This window comes from Onychostruthus taczanowskii, unplaced genomic scaffold, assembly GCF_017590055.1.
Source record: "Onychostruthus taczanowskii isolate IOZ18803 unplaced genomic scaffold, ASM1759005v1 scaffold76, whole genome shotgun sequence".
NCBI classification, from domain to species: Eukaryota; Metazoa; Chordata; class Aves; order Passeriformes; family Passeridae; genus Onychostruthus; species Onychostruthus taczanowskii.
Genome location: NW_024505450.1, coordinates 2941701 through 2960247, shown reverse-complemented (window position 1 = coordinate 2960247; position 18547 = coordinate 2941701). Strand labels below are relative to the sequence as shown.

The 18547-nt window shown below is 42.6% G+C and overlaps 1 protein-coding gene across 1 annotated transcript; it reads left to right on the top strand.

The window, feature by feature from the left end:
• Window positions 1-5297: 5297 nt before the first annotated feature.
• RCN1 (reticulocalbin 1) lies at window positions 5298-17538 on the top strand. The gene is made up of 6 exons (XM_041423302.1): window positions 5298-5524; window positions 9402-9595; window positions 11156-11334; window positions 11861-11921; window positions 14505-14704; window positions 15598-17538. Exons 1-6 carry the CDS (start codon window positions 5304-5306, stop codon window positions 15703-15705), a joined length of 963 nt encoding a protein of 320 aa, XP_041279236.1. The 5' UTR covers window positions 5298-5303; the 3' UTR covers window positions 15706-17538.
• The last annotated feature ends 1009 nt before the right edge of the window (window positions 17539-18547 follow it).

The following is an 18547-nucleotide window of genomic DNA, read 5'->3' as shown; positions in this document are numbered from 1 at the left end:
CACTCTCCACAAATCTCCGCTCTGTTTTATCGGGGTATTTTCTCATTTAAAGGCTGGGGCAGTGCAGCTTTCAGTAATCAGCAACTTCAGCATAGATTACAGTACAAAACACACATTTTCACTATTTAACTCCAAAGAAGAATGAATTCAGCAACAATTTCGTTTTTCACCAAAGAAAAGTAAAATCTTTACTTAACCAATTTCCTTGTCTGCTTTTTCTCTATCTTTAACAAAATACTCCAGTTACTATTTGGAGGCATACCTTACTTTCATACATCCAGGGTTCTAAAGTTACACAAGGACTGGTGTGTGTGCAGTTCAGCTCTCCTACAGATTTAATTTTGTTGCTCTCACTTATGACCAAACAAGGGATAATTTTTCCCAGCTCCTTCTTTGCTATTTCCCCATTTCACTAACAATACACGGGCCCTGATAAGTATTCAGCTACAGCAGTGTCTGCTTTGAGCAACAAAGCTGCTCTCCCATACCTTCTGTAACTGATTTGAGGACGTTTACACCTCAGCCCAAACATCTGTGCCTGCAATTCCACCCCCACGTGCTCACACTCTGTGTTTGCAAATGCAGGAACTTGGGTTTAAGCACAGCATAGCCCAGCAGTGTACCCAAGTCTCCAGACTTTTATGCCCTACATACACCGTGGAATTTCCACTGTGCACACAAAATTATTCATGACAGAAACATTGAAGGACCATCCTCCCTTCTCCCTCTGTGATGAGAATACCAATGAGAAACATAGCAAGAGGTTTTCTTTGACTTCCTGATCATAGGGAGGAAAGAAAATTTTAAACCAATATATTTTGTGGGAGGGAAAGGGAAAGTCATTGCAAAATGTTGAAGACCAGGGGTGCAAGTACATACTTGTATTAACATTTCCCATCCCTGGAGCTGCAGTAATTTGCATGACATTATCTACCTGGGATGTTGCTATGGTTATCACCATACATAAGTAATTATCAGGGCAAATTGCACATACAGCACACGGATTCACGCTGTCAGAAGCAAAGAATCTTTTTATACACTTGAAAATGTACATATTCAAAAAAACCCACTAATCACAAAGATTCCTGATATGAGAAAACCTTCTGGAGTGCTCCAAAATTGTTGTTAACTATGTTTATTGACACCTTAAGGACCAAGTCAGACTATGTCCCAGTGAAGAGAGACACTGCACAGGCTCTGTAGAAAATCATCAGAAAGTCACCAGTAGAAGTGAGCAGAAAACAACCAGCAGGAACAGTAGAAATCCCTCCCAAAGAGTTTGAGGTATAAGCAGATGAGAAAGGCAAAGAGAAGGAGAAGGGGTGTATCAGACAGAGCAAATAAGATTGTCAGCTTCCTTGGTTGCAAAGGCCACGATTATTTTGGGTAGATTATGTCATGGAACCTTCTTCTGGCAACTAGGCACAAAAAGATCAATAGAAGAGAAGGAGGAGAGAGTGATGCAGACTACATCCATGCTAAGAAAAAGACAAGATTTTTGTTGTGTTGAAGCAACTGGTGTTGTGATGAAGCAGCTGGTTAGGACAAGCCGAAAGGAAGTCTAACCAAAGTGGTTCTCTGGAAGTTCCCCTATTTCCTCTCCTGCAAAGTTTCTGCTGCTGTTTGCAGTTTGGGATCTGATTGTGCTCCCCATGCTTTCCCACAGGAGCTCAGACAAAAGTTACAGTCCATCCACACTTGTACATCCAAGCTGAAAGGAGCAATTAACACCCAGCAGAATTTGGAGGAAAGTAAAAATACAGAGTATCTAATGCTAACTCATACAAAGTAAATTAGACATTAAAAGCTCATTCTGAAATTCTGATACTGTTACATTCCCAACAAAATACAGCTGCACTGTAAACAAACAGCTTGAGCTGCTGTCTACTGGTATCAATAAAAACTTTCCAACAAGTTTGAAGTAGGTGTCCTGTGTCCTCAGGAACAGACAAAGCTTTAAAAATAGTGCTGACACTATGACTTGAGTAAACCACATTTGGCTAACTGGAACGTAAAATGTAATTCTGAAAAGCACAAAATACCTTTCTACAATTTAATTTGAGGTGGCATACATGACTCTCATACCCATTCAAACCAACCATATTTTCCATGTACAGAGAAATAATGCGATTCATCCAGATTTACAAACTACAGTAGAATTGAGGAGAAAAAAAGTCATATTTTCTATTTCTAGCTTCTCTTAAAAAAAAAGTTCTTTTGTTTACTTAGAAATCATCTGCTTCTCTCAGACATATATTTTTATCTCCTAGTAGTACCAGGCTACTATAATGCCATCCAATATTTTGACTATTTAAGCAGATAGAACTAGAAAAACATAGTGATAGAGGTATGCTCTGAGAAGAGCTTCAGAAGTGTGACAAGAGCAGGTATGAGCCAGCAGGCAGTCAGAAAGCACAGCAGCTCTTAGGGACCATTTGCATGGTCTCGGGGAAGTCACAATTAATGATGTCCACAAACACTGGCTAAAGATGCAAGATATGTGTAACTTCATTAGGAAAAAGGCAGACTGAAGACAAAGACAGACGTGAAATAAATCATCTCAGGTTTTAATGCCAGTGACTGAACACCCACGGTGATAGGAATATTGTAACTCTGAATATATTTCATACAAAATAGTTTGTTGGCTTTAAATATATCAATGAAAGGGAAAGTAAATATGTGAAGAGCAAAATGCAAGATGGAAAAAGTGAGATAAATATTGTTAGATTCAGAGGAAAAATGCTATAAACAGTAAGCAAAGCTCTTTGATTTGCACTGTTTTCCAGCCCATAAAACCCTAATATCTTGCCAGCGTTTCATTAAAAGCTTATGAACTACCCAGCATGCCTGCTCCTCCATAAATGTATTGCTAAAAAACATTGTTGATGTTGCAGACCTGGTATTTTGCAATTTTTCAAAGAAACCTTATGTGTATCAAATTCAGATGCATTATTGGAAGAAGTGGGGATGGTGAAAATGGCCCCACAGACTCTAAAACTAATTAATCATTCAAGAACAGTAAGTTTCGCTCAGAGATGTTAGAAGTAATATCTCTAAACCTGAAAATACAAATATTTTAAGAAACGGGCATTGTGGATAAAGGACTTAAGAGAAAACTACCATTTTGTGAATTGGATAAAAGGAGCTGAAGGCATGTCTTCACAGAGAAATGAGAGTTCAAGGTCACGACAGCCCAGCAGCAAAATCTGTAAATGTTAATCTGAGTGATACAAAGATCTGGCAATGCTAAGACTGACCAGATCAACAACTGTTCTGACTGAATGTGCAGCCTATTCTCAGCATTACCATCTCAGACTTCAGCCCTCTAAGGACAAGTAATAGCAATATCATTCCTTTTCCACAAAAAGTCATATTGGATCAATCAAATCTTTGTTGTTATTACCAGTGGTCCCGAACCAAGTCTGGAGGGATCAGGACACTCATGATTTCCCATCTTTCATAAGACCACTGCATTTCAGGGCTCATTCTCACTGGAACCCAAACATGGGGCAAAATTAAAATGTTCCAACGGGCAGAACCCATACCCCTGAGGCAAAACTTCCCAGTGTCTGGAGGCTTTCCAGTGAACAACCGTGTGTGCACTTAGCCCATTCTGCATTGCTCTTACTGTAGCTCTCCTCACAGAAGTGCTTCCAAATTATTCTGACAACAAAACATAGAAATTCATTTCCCACATCCCTCAAATAACTTCATATCCCTCTGCTGCTAAGATCAAGCATCAAGCTGATGTTTGATTACAACACTGATGGGGTGAATGGGCAGTAAAACCCACCTGTTACCCATCCAAATGACTTTCTCTTAACTAGCGGCACACTCTGGTACTTGTGGATATGTAAGATAAAATTCAGCACCTCAGCACAAACCCACCTCTGGAATAACGTTAATAACAATATTATAGAGGTAGGAGGCATAGACGGGAATATTACAAGACCAAGACGCAAATAAGAATATCTGAATTAGTGTACAGACATGAGATTCCTGAATACGTTAACAAAAACTTGGTTTTGAAGGTAGATGCTTAATAACAAACAAACAAACAAACAAACCCAAATGCAGCAGAAGGATTACATCTCACTAGCTCTGGAAACTCAAACACAGCTGGTCTGATCAGCTGAGCCATTTTCAAGCTGCCACATGCACATCACAGCTCTCTCCAAACAGCACTGGAGCAGTTGCTGAGCTGTGGATGCACAAACAGCCCCAGACGACAGACTGCCCCGGCCCACCGAGTGACTGAGCTCCAGGGGTGCATTAGTGTTCCTCTCTGTCTAATTAACTAACAAACCAATATATCTGACTGCTTAAATGTTTGAAATCTGCTGCTGTTGCCAATGGTTCTGAGGCAAACCAGCACTAGCCCTGCCTGGGTCTCATTCACTCTTCGCACGAGTCACAAAAGGCACACGTGGAAATCTCCACCACCACATTTCTGTGGTCATTACCACCAAATCCTCTAGCAGGCACAGCTCAGCTGTCTGTGAGGTTTAGGTCAAAAGGAGTTCTACCAGTGTAACAACAGCACAAGGGGAAGCTGTGGCTTGGTGCAGCATCCTGCACATCCCTGTTAGTGGTACACCCAAAGGCCACATCAGACGTGGCTTTTACACCCTGTGGGCTGGGTTGACAAACCAGTTGTTGCAATTTGGAAAAGTGACAATGGGTGGACCAGCCCCGGCGGTGGAGCACAGCTCACCACAGGACCCCTTAGCAACAGGGTCATTGCCCTGCAAGGTGCTGCACTCCATGACAATCATGACAATCCTCTCTGCACTCTGTTTCTGGAGTTGTGAATGACGTGTGTAACATAGGGAAAAGGATCATACCGGGAAAAGGAATGAATTACCTCTGCCTAGAGACTTTTGCAACTGTCAACAAAATAAATTTCACTTTACGTAAAACAAACTTTTCCTATATGGTTTGGGCTTCCTGTCTCCCACATTTTCAGGATCACACGTTTAGTTCCCTTATAGTGACGGTGACAGTGACCCCATCACGATAAATAACCTTTGTGAGAGTGCTGACAACTTTTCCCCTCACACTTTTGGGGTATCAACACTCAGGACAGCGTGCAGGGCTTTGTTTGTTTGTGTTCAAATCACACTTTTGTCCTTTCCCAACCGATTTAGGATGACAGCAGCAACCATCATTAACACGGCGCTCCGGATGAACGAGCAGCAGCGGCGGGACAGCCCCGAGCCGCTGTTGCGAGCTGAGCCCGGGGCTGCCCGCGGTCCCGGCCCCGCCGCCCGGGCCCCGTGCGGACGTGGCGCGGCCGGCGGGGCATGGCGGCCGGCGGGGCGCGGAAGGCGCTGCCCGCGCTGCTGCTGCTGCTGGCGGCGGGCGCGCTGGGCAAGCCCACGGCGAGGCAGGAGCGGGCCCGGCCCGCAGCCGCGCAGCACGAGGACCGGCCCGGCTTCCAGTACGACCACGAGGCCTTCCTGGGCAAGGAGGAGGCGCGGAGCTTCGACCAGCTCAGCCCGGAGGAGAGCCGGGAGCGCCTGGGGTGAGCGCCCGGCCCGGGCGGGAGACGTGGCAGGGGGAGGGCCCGAGGTGGGCCCGGGGCGGAGGAGGCGGCCTGAGGCTGCCTGAGTGTCCGAGGGGGCCGCGGGGCCCTGAACCCCACTGTGGGACCCTGCGCCCCAGAGCGGTGCCCTGAACCCCACTGTGGGACCCTGCACCCCAGAGTGGTGCCCTGAACCCCACTGTGGGACCCTGTGCCCCAGAGTGGTGCCCTGAACCCCACTGTGGGACCCTGTGCCCCAGAGTGGTGCCCTGAACCCCACTGTGGGACCCTGCGCCCCAGAGTGGTGCCCTGAACCCCACTGTGAGACCCTATGCCCCAGAGTGGTGCCCTGAACCCCACTGTGGGACCCTGCGCCCCAGAGTGGTGCCCTGAACCCCACTGTGAGACCCTGTGCCCCAGAGTGGTGCCCTGAACCCCAGAGCAGTGCCCTGAACTGCAGTGTTCAGCACGGCCCCCTCCCTGTAGGCAGTGAAGAACAGTGTGATGCCCTGTACGCCACAGTGGGACCATGTTCTCCATAGTAGTGCTCTGAGCCCCAGTGTAGGACCCTGTACCCCAAAGTAGCGCCCTGAATCCGTGTGATGCTCTCTACCCCACAGTGGGACCCTGTTCTCCATAGTAGTGTCCTGAATCCCAGTGTGGGACCCTGTACCCCAGAGTGGTGCCCTGAACCCCACTGTGGGCCCCTCTACCCCGGAGTGGTGCCCTGAACCCCACTGTGATGCCCTGTACCCCACAGTGGGACCCTGTAGCGCACAGTAGCCGGCGGGTCAAACCTCTCTCGCACCCCCCCGCTGGTTTTGCAAAGGAGCAGCGAACAATTAATGCTTTGGTGTTTTTCCCTCCTGCCTTTTCTGGCCCCGCAGCAATGAGGCTCGCAGAGGGAGCTGCTGTACCGGGTGGTGGACCTGCTGCTGGAGGGCTTTGCTGCTGTGGCTCCCTGCCTCTGGGACACTTGCTCACACCATATCAGTGTCAATCGAGTTTAAACCATTCCTTCTCTACAGCTACGTTTACAAGTCCACTTCAAGCATCTTCCCACTTGTGACTTCTTCACTCACAGTGTTTCAGTTGCTATTACTTCCACACTGCTCTTTATGCAAAGAGCAGGGACCATGCCTTCCTTTACTGCTTCTCCCCCCTTTACACCGACAGGGAGCCAGATCACTAAGCAGAATTAAATTTAATAGGAGTTAAAGAAAGATCCTTTAATGTAGTTACCACAAAGAAGATTGTTTAAAATATCTGCATGAATCACTAAGATTTCCCCCCCTGCCTTCCCTTCCATAGGGAGTGGCACTTGCTAATTTTTTGTCTAGTCCTACCATAAGCAGTAGCACTGCAACCTCACTGAGTAACCTCTAGATCCTTCTCAAAGCTGTCACTGCGTGTCTCAGTGAGTAAACAGATGAAGTGATTACCAGAAATGCTCGACTCCATCCTCATTGTTTCAAGAAGGAGAAAAAGAAACCATGTTCTCAGCATAGATGACTATGACCTAGATTCTCATGAGTTGTGTCACCAAAATGGACATGCCCTCCTAATATTGGTCTGCACTTACTAGCACAGATAATTCAGTCAGGGATATGATTTAACAATACAGGTGTTTTTAAGCAATTTTTACAAATGCTAACTCAGCAAGGGAAGAAGTTTTAACTTCATTGATCTCACTGATTGCCCTTTGGAGGGGTGACAGGCACATTAAAGTACAGCCACAGTCAATAATTACCTTTTAAATGGAGGTGACTGAAGTGGCCCTCTGAGGACACATTGTGAGGTGAGCACTGTGCATCTCAGCATCAGGGATGTGGCTCCTGGGGTGCCTTTGGGAAAGTTTCATAACTTCCAGCATTCCCCGACCTTGTAATTTTGGATAGCAGCACACTGGGAGGTAAAGAGAGGATTTAAAAAACATCTTGTGCCTTAATAGTCATATGCTTCTTAAAAGTGATTTTTAAATGATTACTGGGAGAAAACAAACATACAGTCTGCTGCTCTAACTAGAGTGCATGCTGCTCTATTTGTAAGGCATTTTACCTTGCTTAGGAAACGTGGCAGCACATTGGTCATCCCAGTAATAACAGTAAAAAGTCAGGTCCACAGTCCACAAAACAGCTTTTTACCTGTGTCTTTGGGAGCCTGTAGACAGGACTGTTTTATTGTTCTCATCTTCACCTGAGAAGTGGGGTGGAATAGTGCACATGGACCTATAAAAAGAGGTGAAAAGGAGAAGGCATGAAACATTTTCTGTTACACAGTCCTGACTTCTTTCACGTTGCACATTGCCAAGAGCGACCAGCATAATCTTCTAATACCTTAATGGTAGAAAAAAACACCAGTTAAACAAATGAAATTAAATTCATTGTGGGGAAAATCTGGTGACAAATAGAGTCCATCATGCAGGGAAAGAGACCACTGGCAACCAGTGGATACAGAAGAGAAAAGGTTTTCTAGTCAGTTAATCCACACTTCACTAATTCAGAAAGGAAATTCAGCAGCCCTTTTTTTACCCCATAACTCAGAAACAGCATGTTCATAAATTCAGTCTGATACTATCAGACTCACATAAGATTGCTGGAAGTTTAGCAGAAGTTGCTGCTGCTATTTCAGCATCCACTTTTGTAACTAAGGCTTGGGCAGAGACATTGCTTCACTACTTGGGCAGTTCCAGTTGGCCAAATGTGGTTTCTTTGTAAAGAACCAAGATGTGGAATTAAAAAGAATGTTTAGAAGTGCAGATCTTTTCCCCTGAGGTTTAGGGAGCTCACCTGTTGAGTGTCAAGTCAAGATTTAGACAAGTCAGCTCCTGCTCTTCCCCCTGCATTCCAATGGCACGTCCATAGGCATGGCATGAGCTGGCCACTGGATGAGGCACAAGGACTGCAGGCAGGCTGCCCCTGCACCTCTTGGGCAGGGTGAAGGGTGCTGATGTGCCCAGAGCCAGTCTGGATGTGCCAGAGAGCCAAGGTGGATGTGCTCAATTCCAAGAGCAGGCACAGAAGGCAGTTTTACAAGCTCAGCCCCAAAATGGTGGAGTTTATCAATTGCAGAGAGATTAGTTGCAGAGAACATAAATGGTAGAGAGAGCATTGTCTTTTTTTTTTTTTTTGAACTGCAGCTGTGTGCAGAATGTTTCACTCCTGCTGATTCCAACAGTGCTGGCAGCTTTACACTGGACAGAGGTTTATAGCCCAGCTGCCAGCAATGGCTGGAGACCTGCTGTAGACTTGATACTGCTTTAGTGAGTAACAGGCATTCCTGGCAACACCAGCAATACTGGTTTCCATTAGGAATGAAAGGAAAGAAACAAGTGGAGGAACAGGCATGGAAGGGGAGATGGTACCTGGTGTACATCCCCAGCATTACACACTCATATACTCACTTCACCCTGGTGTCAGCCTGCTGGAGAGCCAAAGGAGAGACTGCAGGTGTCCACCAAGTCCTGGACTTTTGCCCTGGTTGCCCCAGCAAGTTTGAGTACAGGCTTTGTCCTGAAGTGAAGTTGCTGTCTCCTGCTCTGAGCAGCATGGCCACTCGCTGTAGGCAGTGAAGAACAGATGCCCCTAAGACAGGAGGCACAGCCTAAGAAAAAGAAAGCCAGGTATTCTCTGCTCACTAATTTTGGTTGTGCAAGTTCCCTTTGAGTTATTCATTGCAATGCTGAATAACAAATAGAGACACATTCCTCAAGATGATGTGTAAAATGCAGGAAAGCCTTAAACAGTAGGACAGCTTTAGGAGTTTGGGGCACTCCATTTTTGTGGAAAATCAAGGGCCAGATACAGATTATTAAAATTGGCCTGACATGCAGTTTGGTTTTCTGCCAGCTCCTAAAGATGCTGATCTCTTTTTACAGGAAGATTGTGGATAGAATAGATGATGACAAAGACGGCTATATCACAACAGAGGAATTAAAAACCTGGATTAAACGAGTACAGAAACGCTACATCTATGAAAATGTGGCCAAAGTTTGGAAAGACTATGATCTAAACAAGGATGATAAAATTGCCTGGGAAGAATACAAACAAGCCACATATGGTTATTATCTAGGTAAGAGAACAGATTGTGTGATCAAGGATTTTTGAGATAATAAAATATGATTTCTTGCCTTGCAGTCAGCTGGAGGTTGTTGTCACATTTAGGACTCTTGAAGCTCACATTAAATTTTATAGATGCTCAGAGGTCAAAAGCACTTTTTAGTTATTTATTGCAGCCCTTTGCACATGGGTCACCAGCACACAGAAGGTTTTGAAGAGGTATCATTAAATATACTGACACAGCTGAATTAAAGCCTCATCCAGTTAGAAATACATTATTTTTTAACATTGAAAAGGGTACTTTAATTAAAAAATAATATATTGTCTAATTAACTGTATTTGTGAATTTAGCTTCTAAAATCCTAAGTCTAGATGTTAAAAATTTAGTCTGTGTCTAAGCTATAGCAAAGTTATTGATTAAAATCATTCTTGCAGAATAACATGCTTCAGACTGTGATCAACAGCAAATGAAAATCCTTAACAAATCAGGCAAAAGAAACATTTATTAAAAAATATACCTGAATTCCCCCCACCCCCCTATATGTTCCCTTTGCTTTTATAAGTTAATGAAGGAAGAGGAGGAGAAGAGATCACTTAAGCTAAAGGGCAATACTGACAGAGCAACAAATCAGTATTAATTGACCATTTATACTTACTGGAAATGAGAAAACAATATTTACCTTCCACAGAGGCAGTTTCTAGAGCAAGCTTCCTGTAGCAGTAATAATTCCAAAGTCTACCTTAGATTTAAATGGAGTTTGTTACATTTATGAAAGGAAATATTTGACACGCAGTCCCTGCAGAATTATCCCTGGAACCCTTCTCAGTCCGTTGTCTTTGCTCCCTCCAAGCCCCAAGATTTGGAGCAGAATGGTGAGCTTGTGTCAATGGATACTTAAAATTCCCATTTGTAATTCCTGGCCCAGTCTTTTTCACCTGTGTTTGTCTCTCAACACATGAATTGTGAAATTGTTATGAGTATTTTTCATTTTTAAAGTCAGTTTAATGATCCTATTAAAAAAAATTATATCAAATACTATTCCTTTTATGCCACTGAACACTCTGAAGAAGTGCCATTGTTTCAAACTGAAAATAATTGTTAGGTTCCCTGTAGCAGAGGCGTAGTGCTGAGATAATTTCAGTCAGTCTGCCACCTTCTGAAACCATGTTTCCTTGGTTGGCTCTTCTTGAAACTGAAAAGTTGTGTGGATCATATTGATTCCTAAAGAAGAAGAAAACTTCTGTGAATGAAGTCTACCCCAAATATTGCCTCAGTGGTGCTTGTAAAGGCAGATAAAAACAATCTGTGAGGGATAATCTACAATACTGCAAAATCTATTATTCTGGATTGCAACAGAAGGCTTGCTCAGAAATTTAACTCCTACTACTGTCACCTTTAAAAATCAAACCAAGTGTTTGACCCCTAAATTTAAAACCTCACGGGAAAGAGAATTTCCATTTAGAACAACAGCTATTTTGGCAATAAACCTTTTTATTTCTAGACCAAACTGCTTTGTTTTGCTAGTATGTTTTAAAGGAAAACACCTCTGAGATCATCTTGATTCCTTTGCAGAAAATCCAGAAGAATTCCAAGATGCAACTGATCAGCACAGTTTTAAGAAAATGCTGCCCAGAGATGAAAGACGATTCAAAACTGCAGATCTGGATGGAGACTTGGCTGCCACTCATGAGGAGTTCACTGCTTTCCTGCACCCAGAGGAGTTTGAGCACATGAAAAACATTGTTGTCCTAGTAAGCAAAGCAAAATCAGTGCCATTGTTTCTACTTTCATGGTTGAACTTTGAAGGCTTCTCTCACCTTTCCAGGAAGGGTTTAGAGAGAGACACACACATAATAGCTAAATGGGGAACAGAAGGGGGTGCCTTTCATGATACTCACTTGGTTTAGGAGTCTCAGCATAACAAAGACCTTTTAAGTGCGCTTAGACAGCTCCTAAAGGGAATCAAGAAACAATCTTGGGGCACAGATTTAAACCAAAATAAAAGGGAGGGTGTGCTGACATGCAGCAGCTGAGTGTTTCATGCAAGCTGGTATCTGCCCCTAACATAAGCAGTTCATTCATACAGGTGATTTTTTTTCAACATGAAAGGATATTTGTATATTCATTGTGTAAACAACAGTCCCACTGGATTCAGTGAAACTACATTCACTTGTGTACAGGGGCAGGTCAAGGCCTCAGAACACTGAATTGTCAAAGGCAGGTAGTCAGAGCTCTCAGGGTTTTTTTTGATTATTTTCATGCAAAATTGTTTTCCAGGAAACCTTAGAAGACATAGACAAAAACAAGGATGGTTTTGTGGATCAAGATGAGTACATTGGTAAGTGTTGTTACTTGTTTCTTGTATAATCTCCAGCCCATTTTTCCATCTTCTCTCAAATTTGCAGCAGCATTAACAACCTAGAGCAAACAGTTCAACTGTTTTATACCAACCATCCAACCCAGAAAGTTTAGTTTCATTTTAGGCAGATAGCAACACGACCAGGAAGAGTTCCTCATGCTTCACAGCACAAAATTCTCCTCTTGTTCTTATTTAACTCAGCTAAGAGTTATATGAGAACAAAAGAAGAGAATCTGGAATAATATTCTTCATGGCAGGGGTATTCTTTGTATATTGCACCATATCAACTGCTGTTTGAAGGCGTTGTTTAGAAATGCAGGAGGGTCAGAAAATAAATTAGTCTTTTCCCAAATAAATAGTTTTGGATGGTTCTCAAATATCCAAAACACCTGGGAAGCAACCATTGCAAAAAGAGAAAGTTCACCTTGTTCCTACTACGTTTTTTTCCCTAGTTTAATTAGTAAGTAAAGCCCATACTTTTGTACTGATGATACCATTATATTTTGATGAGTTTTAAATCCAGAAAGTAGCACTAAGAAGGCATTAGTGCAAAGTTGGATGAAGCTTTCTGTTTCTAGTGGTGCTATAAAGATCACTTCACATAGAATCAGGAACAATATACACACGCTAATTAATGGCAGGGGGTTCTGTTCCTTGTAAATTATATTTAGCCCAGAAAGTGAATGCTATTCATCTATGACTGAAATAACAGAGCAGCATAATTTCCACAGTAATTTCAGTTCATTCAGTGACATTACCTACATATAATTATAAGGTAATTGTCAACATTTGTTACCATGTGAATGCTGGTTTTTCTTGTCTTCTATAGATAGGAACATAGAATGTTCTAGTCACGATCACCCCACATTGGCAAGGATGATAAAAATCAAATTGACAGGACATGTCAGTTGCTTCAAATAAACAATATAATTTGCACTTTAAAAAATGAAAAAAGAAAGTGAATGTGTTGTCTGAAGTTATCTTCCTGAGTTGAGAAAACTATGCTTAAAATATTCCTACTTTCCTTTTTCAGATGTAATTTTTTGAAATTTTGATGAAGTTGGGATTAAGAAGCTAACAGAAAACTAAATCCCTTCTTTGGTAGTTTATAAGGAGCAACAAAAACAAGTCCAAAAATTTCATTTTCTAGATGGAATATTTGTTGGGGAGATTTGCTGAAGCTTATAGAATGATCCCACCCTCCTTTCCCTTTTTTCCTCCCGTTTTGTTTTTTGCACAATTTGGTTTAGATTTACGCAAGCAGCGGAGCAAAGTGCCTATAACAATGTTGAGCAGAGAGAGCTAAACTGTCACTGTGCATGGGCAGGTAACAGAGTATTTCAGGGACACTGGGGACAGCGACAATGGAGAACCTCAGCCCAGTGTACACACTCACTGCAGGGTCAGGGGAGTTACTCCTGCCTTTGAATTCAGCATTTATGGTTCCCACAGATACCAGCCAGCTCTGACCCTCACACCATCCATGTGAGTACACTTTTCCTTAGAACATCCCTGAAAACCAAAGAGAGAGGAGAGGAGAGGAGTAGTATCACAAAGCAGGCTTTAATTCTAAATAGAAAAGTGGAAGGCTTGAGGAATAAGATGAGTTGGAAAGAATTGGCCACAGTGACCAGAAGAATGACACAGACACACCACTCATTATTTGGAAAGGCCTGTGATGGAAAGCACATTTAGAAGTCAGTTGGTTTTAATAATCACTGCTGCTCTCCTGTGTTTATGCAGAAAGCAGCTGCCACCGTGGTCTGGTCCTACCAATGCTCCCAAAATGTAGCACAGAAGTGATGTGCAGAGCAGCTCGTGTGTGTAATCTCTGCAGCCTGTCACAAACAGTGCTCCCTCCCCAGGTACCAGTGTGTGACAAGTGCACTGTGCCTGTGGCTCCTCACACAATGCACCATGACTCGTGACTTCTCCAGCTCTGTCTTCCTGGAAGAGTGTCTTCTGCTGGAATGTGCTGCAGCACTGCATGGTTAAAAGAGAACTGATCTGCTAAGCTGAATGTCTCTCACACAGACTTCTCTAAAAGCAGAACAAATGCATGAAAAGTTCCATTTAGCAATTTTTGTTTGCCTAAATTCCCCTGTGCCTTTTATCCTGTAATCACTGCTGGCTGGAGTCTGATCTTATCCTCAAAGACATTTGCTGGCAGGGACAAGATAAAATGGCTGAGTTCTTTTCTCCCCATGTGACTAAGCCTAGCACTAAAGCTTAAGACTGCTGTTCAACCAAAGATCCTTAGAGAATTTTGTTGATTCTGAAATTCAGATGATGCCTTTGAGCTTTCCTGTTAGCCCCACCAGAAGTGCACAGGTATGATAGGGGGTGCTGTGAGAATGGGCACAATCCCCAGCAGTGAAGAAATAGGCCTGAGAGAAGATATAGCTACTCTATCTACACCCCACATTTCTTTTTCTGTACAGAGACACTGTGCAAAGAGTGAAAAGTTCAGTCCCCTCTGCTGAGCACTGTGAAAATATCTTCAGTTTGTGCTTAATTTGCAAAGTAAATAGGACTCAAGTAAGACCTTTATTTCCTCTCCAGCTGATATGTTTGCAAATGAAGAGGGTGGACCAGAGCCCAACTGGGTGATTACAGAGCGTGAGCAGTTCTCAGATTTTCGTGATCTCAACAAGGATGGAAAGATGGACAAAGATGAGATCCAGCACTGGATCCTCCCCCAGGACTATGACCATGCACTAGCTGAAGCCAGGCACTTAGTCTATGAATCTGATGTAGACAAGGTATGTAGTGTTCCAGTATTGTTTTTAAAGAAGTTATACCAGGTCTTGTGGGTTTTTTAAAATACCAGCTTGCAAGAATTTATTTCTAATAACTTTTCTTTAGAGGCTAGAATTGCAAGTGGATTAATGTTTCCATGCCAGTGTCAGTTGATAGTGTTAGAGTTACAAGTATTAAAATACAGTTTATCAGCTCTGGGGGTTTCCTGGCTTTCATTAGGTTTGATGAGAAGCTATCATCTTAAACCTGGACATTTCAACACAGCAAAAATACTCTTTTTTTTCCTTTAAGAGTGGTCATTACTTTTGCATGTTAATATAGACTAAAATAGGAAAATAAAGTTACATTTAGATACCCCTTGTACTCAAATGTAGGGGTAGCAAAACCACTCTCAGTTCTATATTCAAGCACACACCTTTCACTTAAACACTGGCTCTGATGAGGGACAGTATATTCCAGATGATCTTCAAAAGGGTCATGCAAGCAAAGCTGGAACCTGAAAGCCAAAATACTCTGAACACAGAAAGTGTAAACTGCTAACATAAGCAACCACCTCCCACAAAGTGCACCAGAGGATTTTTGTTTTTACAGTCAGGAAGATGAACCAAACCACAGGGCAAAACGGTGTACCAGGTAATCCACTGTTAACCTACTGTTAGCCTACTGTTTCTACTGCTTGGCATTACAGAGGACTTTCAGTTTGCAGTTTGACCTACCTGAAGCCTGTGGGACTTCTGTCTTTCACTGACTGAGGTCCAAATTTCACCCACTGTGACAGCTACAAATGATTGCTGTGAAGAACTGTTTCCCAGGGCTCTTGCAAGTCTGTGCTGGTGTGTCTTTGACTCAGTTCTGAAAATATTCTTACAGAGGTTTTTTTTTTTTCTTCTACCAGGATCAAAAACTAACAAAAGAGGAAGTTCTAGACAACTGGAATATGTTTGTTGGAAGTCAAGCTACTAATTATGGGGAGGACCTCACGAGAAACCATGATGAGCTATGATACAAGTGTGTCACACATCTTTTCTCCACTTCACTGAAATCACCATGTCCCTCCCCTCCTGGAGGGAAGATGGGCAAGGGACACTCACAACTGAATGACTTGCGTTAATATTATTTGTAACATGCCAGCTTATTACCTCAGAAATCACATAGAAATAGCTTTTTACTCCTTTCACATGGTTAAATACAGTATATAGTTACTACAGTTTTATTTTTGAAAAAATTAAGAAGGTTACTTTTCTGAATAGGTTAGAGCCTGACATGGAAAAAGCACTTCTAAAAACATTGCAAAGATCTTTAATAGCCAAGTATTTTCTTCAAATACCCACTTTTACCATGGTGAAATGCACCTAGGATTAGAACCCTAATGTTTAAACAGACTTAAGTTATTTATTTGTCTTTTCTAATAGCATGTTATGGTTTAGAGGTAACCCTTTGAGCCTCCTTCCTACCCAGAGAAGAGTTTGATACCAGCTTTGTCTCCACACAGTTTCTGTGTGCCGTTTGGGTCAGTGCTGCTGCAGGAGTGTCCAGCAGCCCCCTGGCTCCTGCTTCCATGTGCAAATGCACAGGTGGTCTTGTCCCTGGCCCTGGCATTCCCAGCCAGGGATGCAGAGTCCAGCCTGACAGCTGCTCCTTCCACAACAGGGTAATGTACAACTGTTTGTGGGCCCTTGGCCTTGCTGCTTCCTGGGAGGAATTGTGCCACATGGAGCATGATTTACCTCCTGCTTTTCACACTTTACCCCAGCCCTGCTCTTGTTCACACAGTGTGAATGGCAGCAGCTCTGTGATGGAGAAAGAATGAGACATATCAGCCCTCTGGGCCTTCTGTCTCCTCTGCCACTAAGAGGACAGATTCTTGTGGCTGAAGTTCTGGGTTTGTGCGTTTATACCTAGAAGTACATGTTACTGAAGCAACTCTAAAGACAGCTCTCCTTCCAAAAAAGGGGGGAAGCTTTCCACACAGGTGCTTTCTTTTTTACTGTATAATGTGAGTTGTTACATGTATATTTTTATATAACCAACTTCTCTAAGTTTGGTTGTTTTTAACTGTACTGGTTTTTAAAAGAAGCACAATAAAACCAATACTTCTTTTTAATACTGTGAAGGTGCAATAACTGTAACACAGAGTAGCAGAGAGATGATGTGAAAACACAAACCAAGCCTCTGAAGCCAGTAGTTCCCAAAGCACTGGGATGGTTATTTCCAAAAGCATCTGGATATACAGCCCCAACTGTTCTTCATCACCTCATTAAATAAAAAGAGAAGCCAAAAAGAAGTGCAGTATACATAGTAGCTGTAACTAGAATTTGTTCTGGACACTAACACTGGGAGATCAGGACTGCACAGCAGCATTCTCTGGGAGGTTCCTGGAAGGCTGGGTGTAAAACATCACACCCTGGTCCCATAACCATCCAGAGGGGAGCTTTGAGACTCCCAGGCTGTGAGACACTTCAGCAATTCAACACATTTGTGAAAATCTTCAGGAGACAGTGTAGAACTGTGACCTCTGTGAAGTGTCATTTTTATAAGGTCATAGAACCATTCTGGAATACTTTACATCTTGCAGTTGAAGATAGTTATATGTAGATTGCTGATTCTGACAGAGATTCCATATGCTTGCTGGCACCACCACTAAGCTTTTGGGGTGCATGTCTTGTGACATTGCCAGCAATGTCTCTGAAAAATCCCTACCTCTCCTACTAACATACAGTAGGGCAAATGTCATAAAAGTGAACTGGTTTTGCTTTTACAGTACCCTCAAGTTAAATAAAAGCCTAAATGCAGTGTTATCTGGGAAGCAATCAAATTGTATCTTGGCACGTGTAAATGATTATATATTTTCTTTATGGCTTGGATTTAGAAAGGTTTATTGTACTCAATAATCCTGACTATCTTTATCAAACTAACATATTTTGCTGACAGATTTTCAGTACTCTCTATGTACCCAAATTATCTTCTGCTGTTTCTGGAAACAATACCTTAAAAGACCTCAAAAAACGCTTGTTTCCTGCGTGTGAAACTGCAACTCAACTGGATACTAAGCCAAGGATTTTCACTGGAGCCCAGGGGAAGGTTGTTTGCTCACTCTTGTTGAAATTCAGTGGGAGTTGGGTGCTGAGACACTAAGCATTGTTGCCCTCAGCTAAACATGACACTTCTGAATGCTCTGTGCACCGTCCCAACAAAAAAACACATCTGTGCTTTGACAAGCAATCACATTTTCTTCCACATTACTAAATGAATTTGGAACAGAATTAGCAGCACGCGAGAGAAAAACCCTGTTCTCATCTTTGTTCTTGATTCCTGTTACTGCTTGGAACACAGTGGTATTTTCCAGGATAAAACTGTACTTACGTGAGTAAGAATGCTGAAATCAGGAGCTTTTCACACAAACAGTAACTGAAAATTGAGATCCAGAAAAAGGTTTCCTTTTTTCCCAAAAGAATGGTACTCAGATAGCATACACCCAGCTAGGAAAAAGGAAAACATGCCAATTAGAATGAGGTGTCAAGTAATCAAATTATTTATCAATAGTGGGTTATGGGGTCATATTAAGATTAGGAGCTTTTTTTAATAAAGCAGAGTGTAGAAGCAGTTTTAGAGAACATAACCATCCCAGATGTGATTTCATTTTAAAGTCTCCCCTCTTTCTGCAGTTCTCCATGATGTTTCTCTTACCAACATTCAGTAATGGCACAGTGCATTCCATGCTCTAAATTTCCCTTTCAAGCTGAATGCACTATGGAAGAGTAACTCCAAAAGAGACTAGAGCTTCTGGGTTTGAATTTAACACTATTTAAGGAAAGCAAACCTTTGCTAGGGGATATAACTGTTAA

Excerpts from the sequence above, each read along its gene's own strand:
- RCN1 (XM_041423302.1), top strand. The coding sequence starts at position 5,304 with ATGGCGGCCGGCGGGGCGCGGAAGGCGCTGCCCGCGCTGCTGCTGCTG. Across the intron at positions 5,525-9,401 it reads GAGAGCCGGGAGCGCCTGGG|GAAGATTGTGGATAGAATAG; the intron begins GTGAGCGCCCGG and ends CTCTTTTTACAG. Across the intron at positions 14,705-15,597 it reads ATGAATCTGATGTAGACAAG|GATCAAAAACTAACAAAAGA; the intron begins GTATGTAGTGTT and ends TTCTTCTACCAG.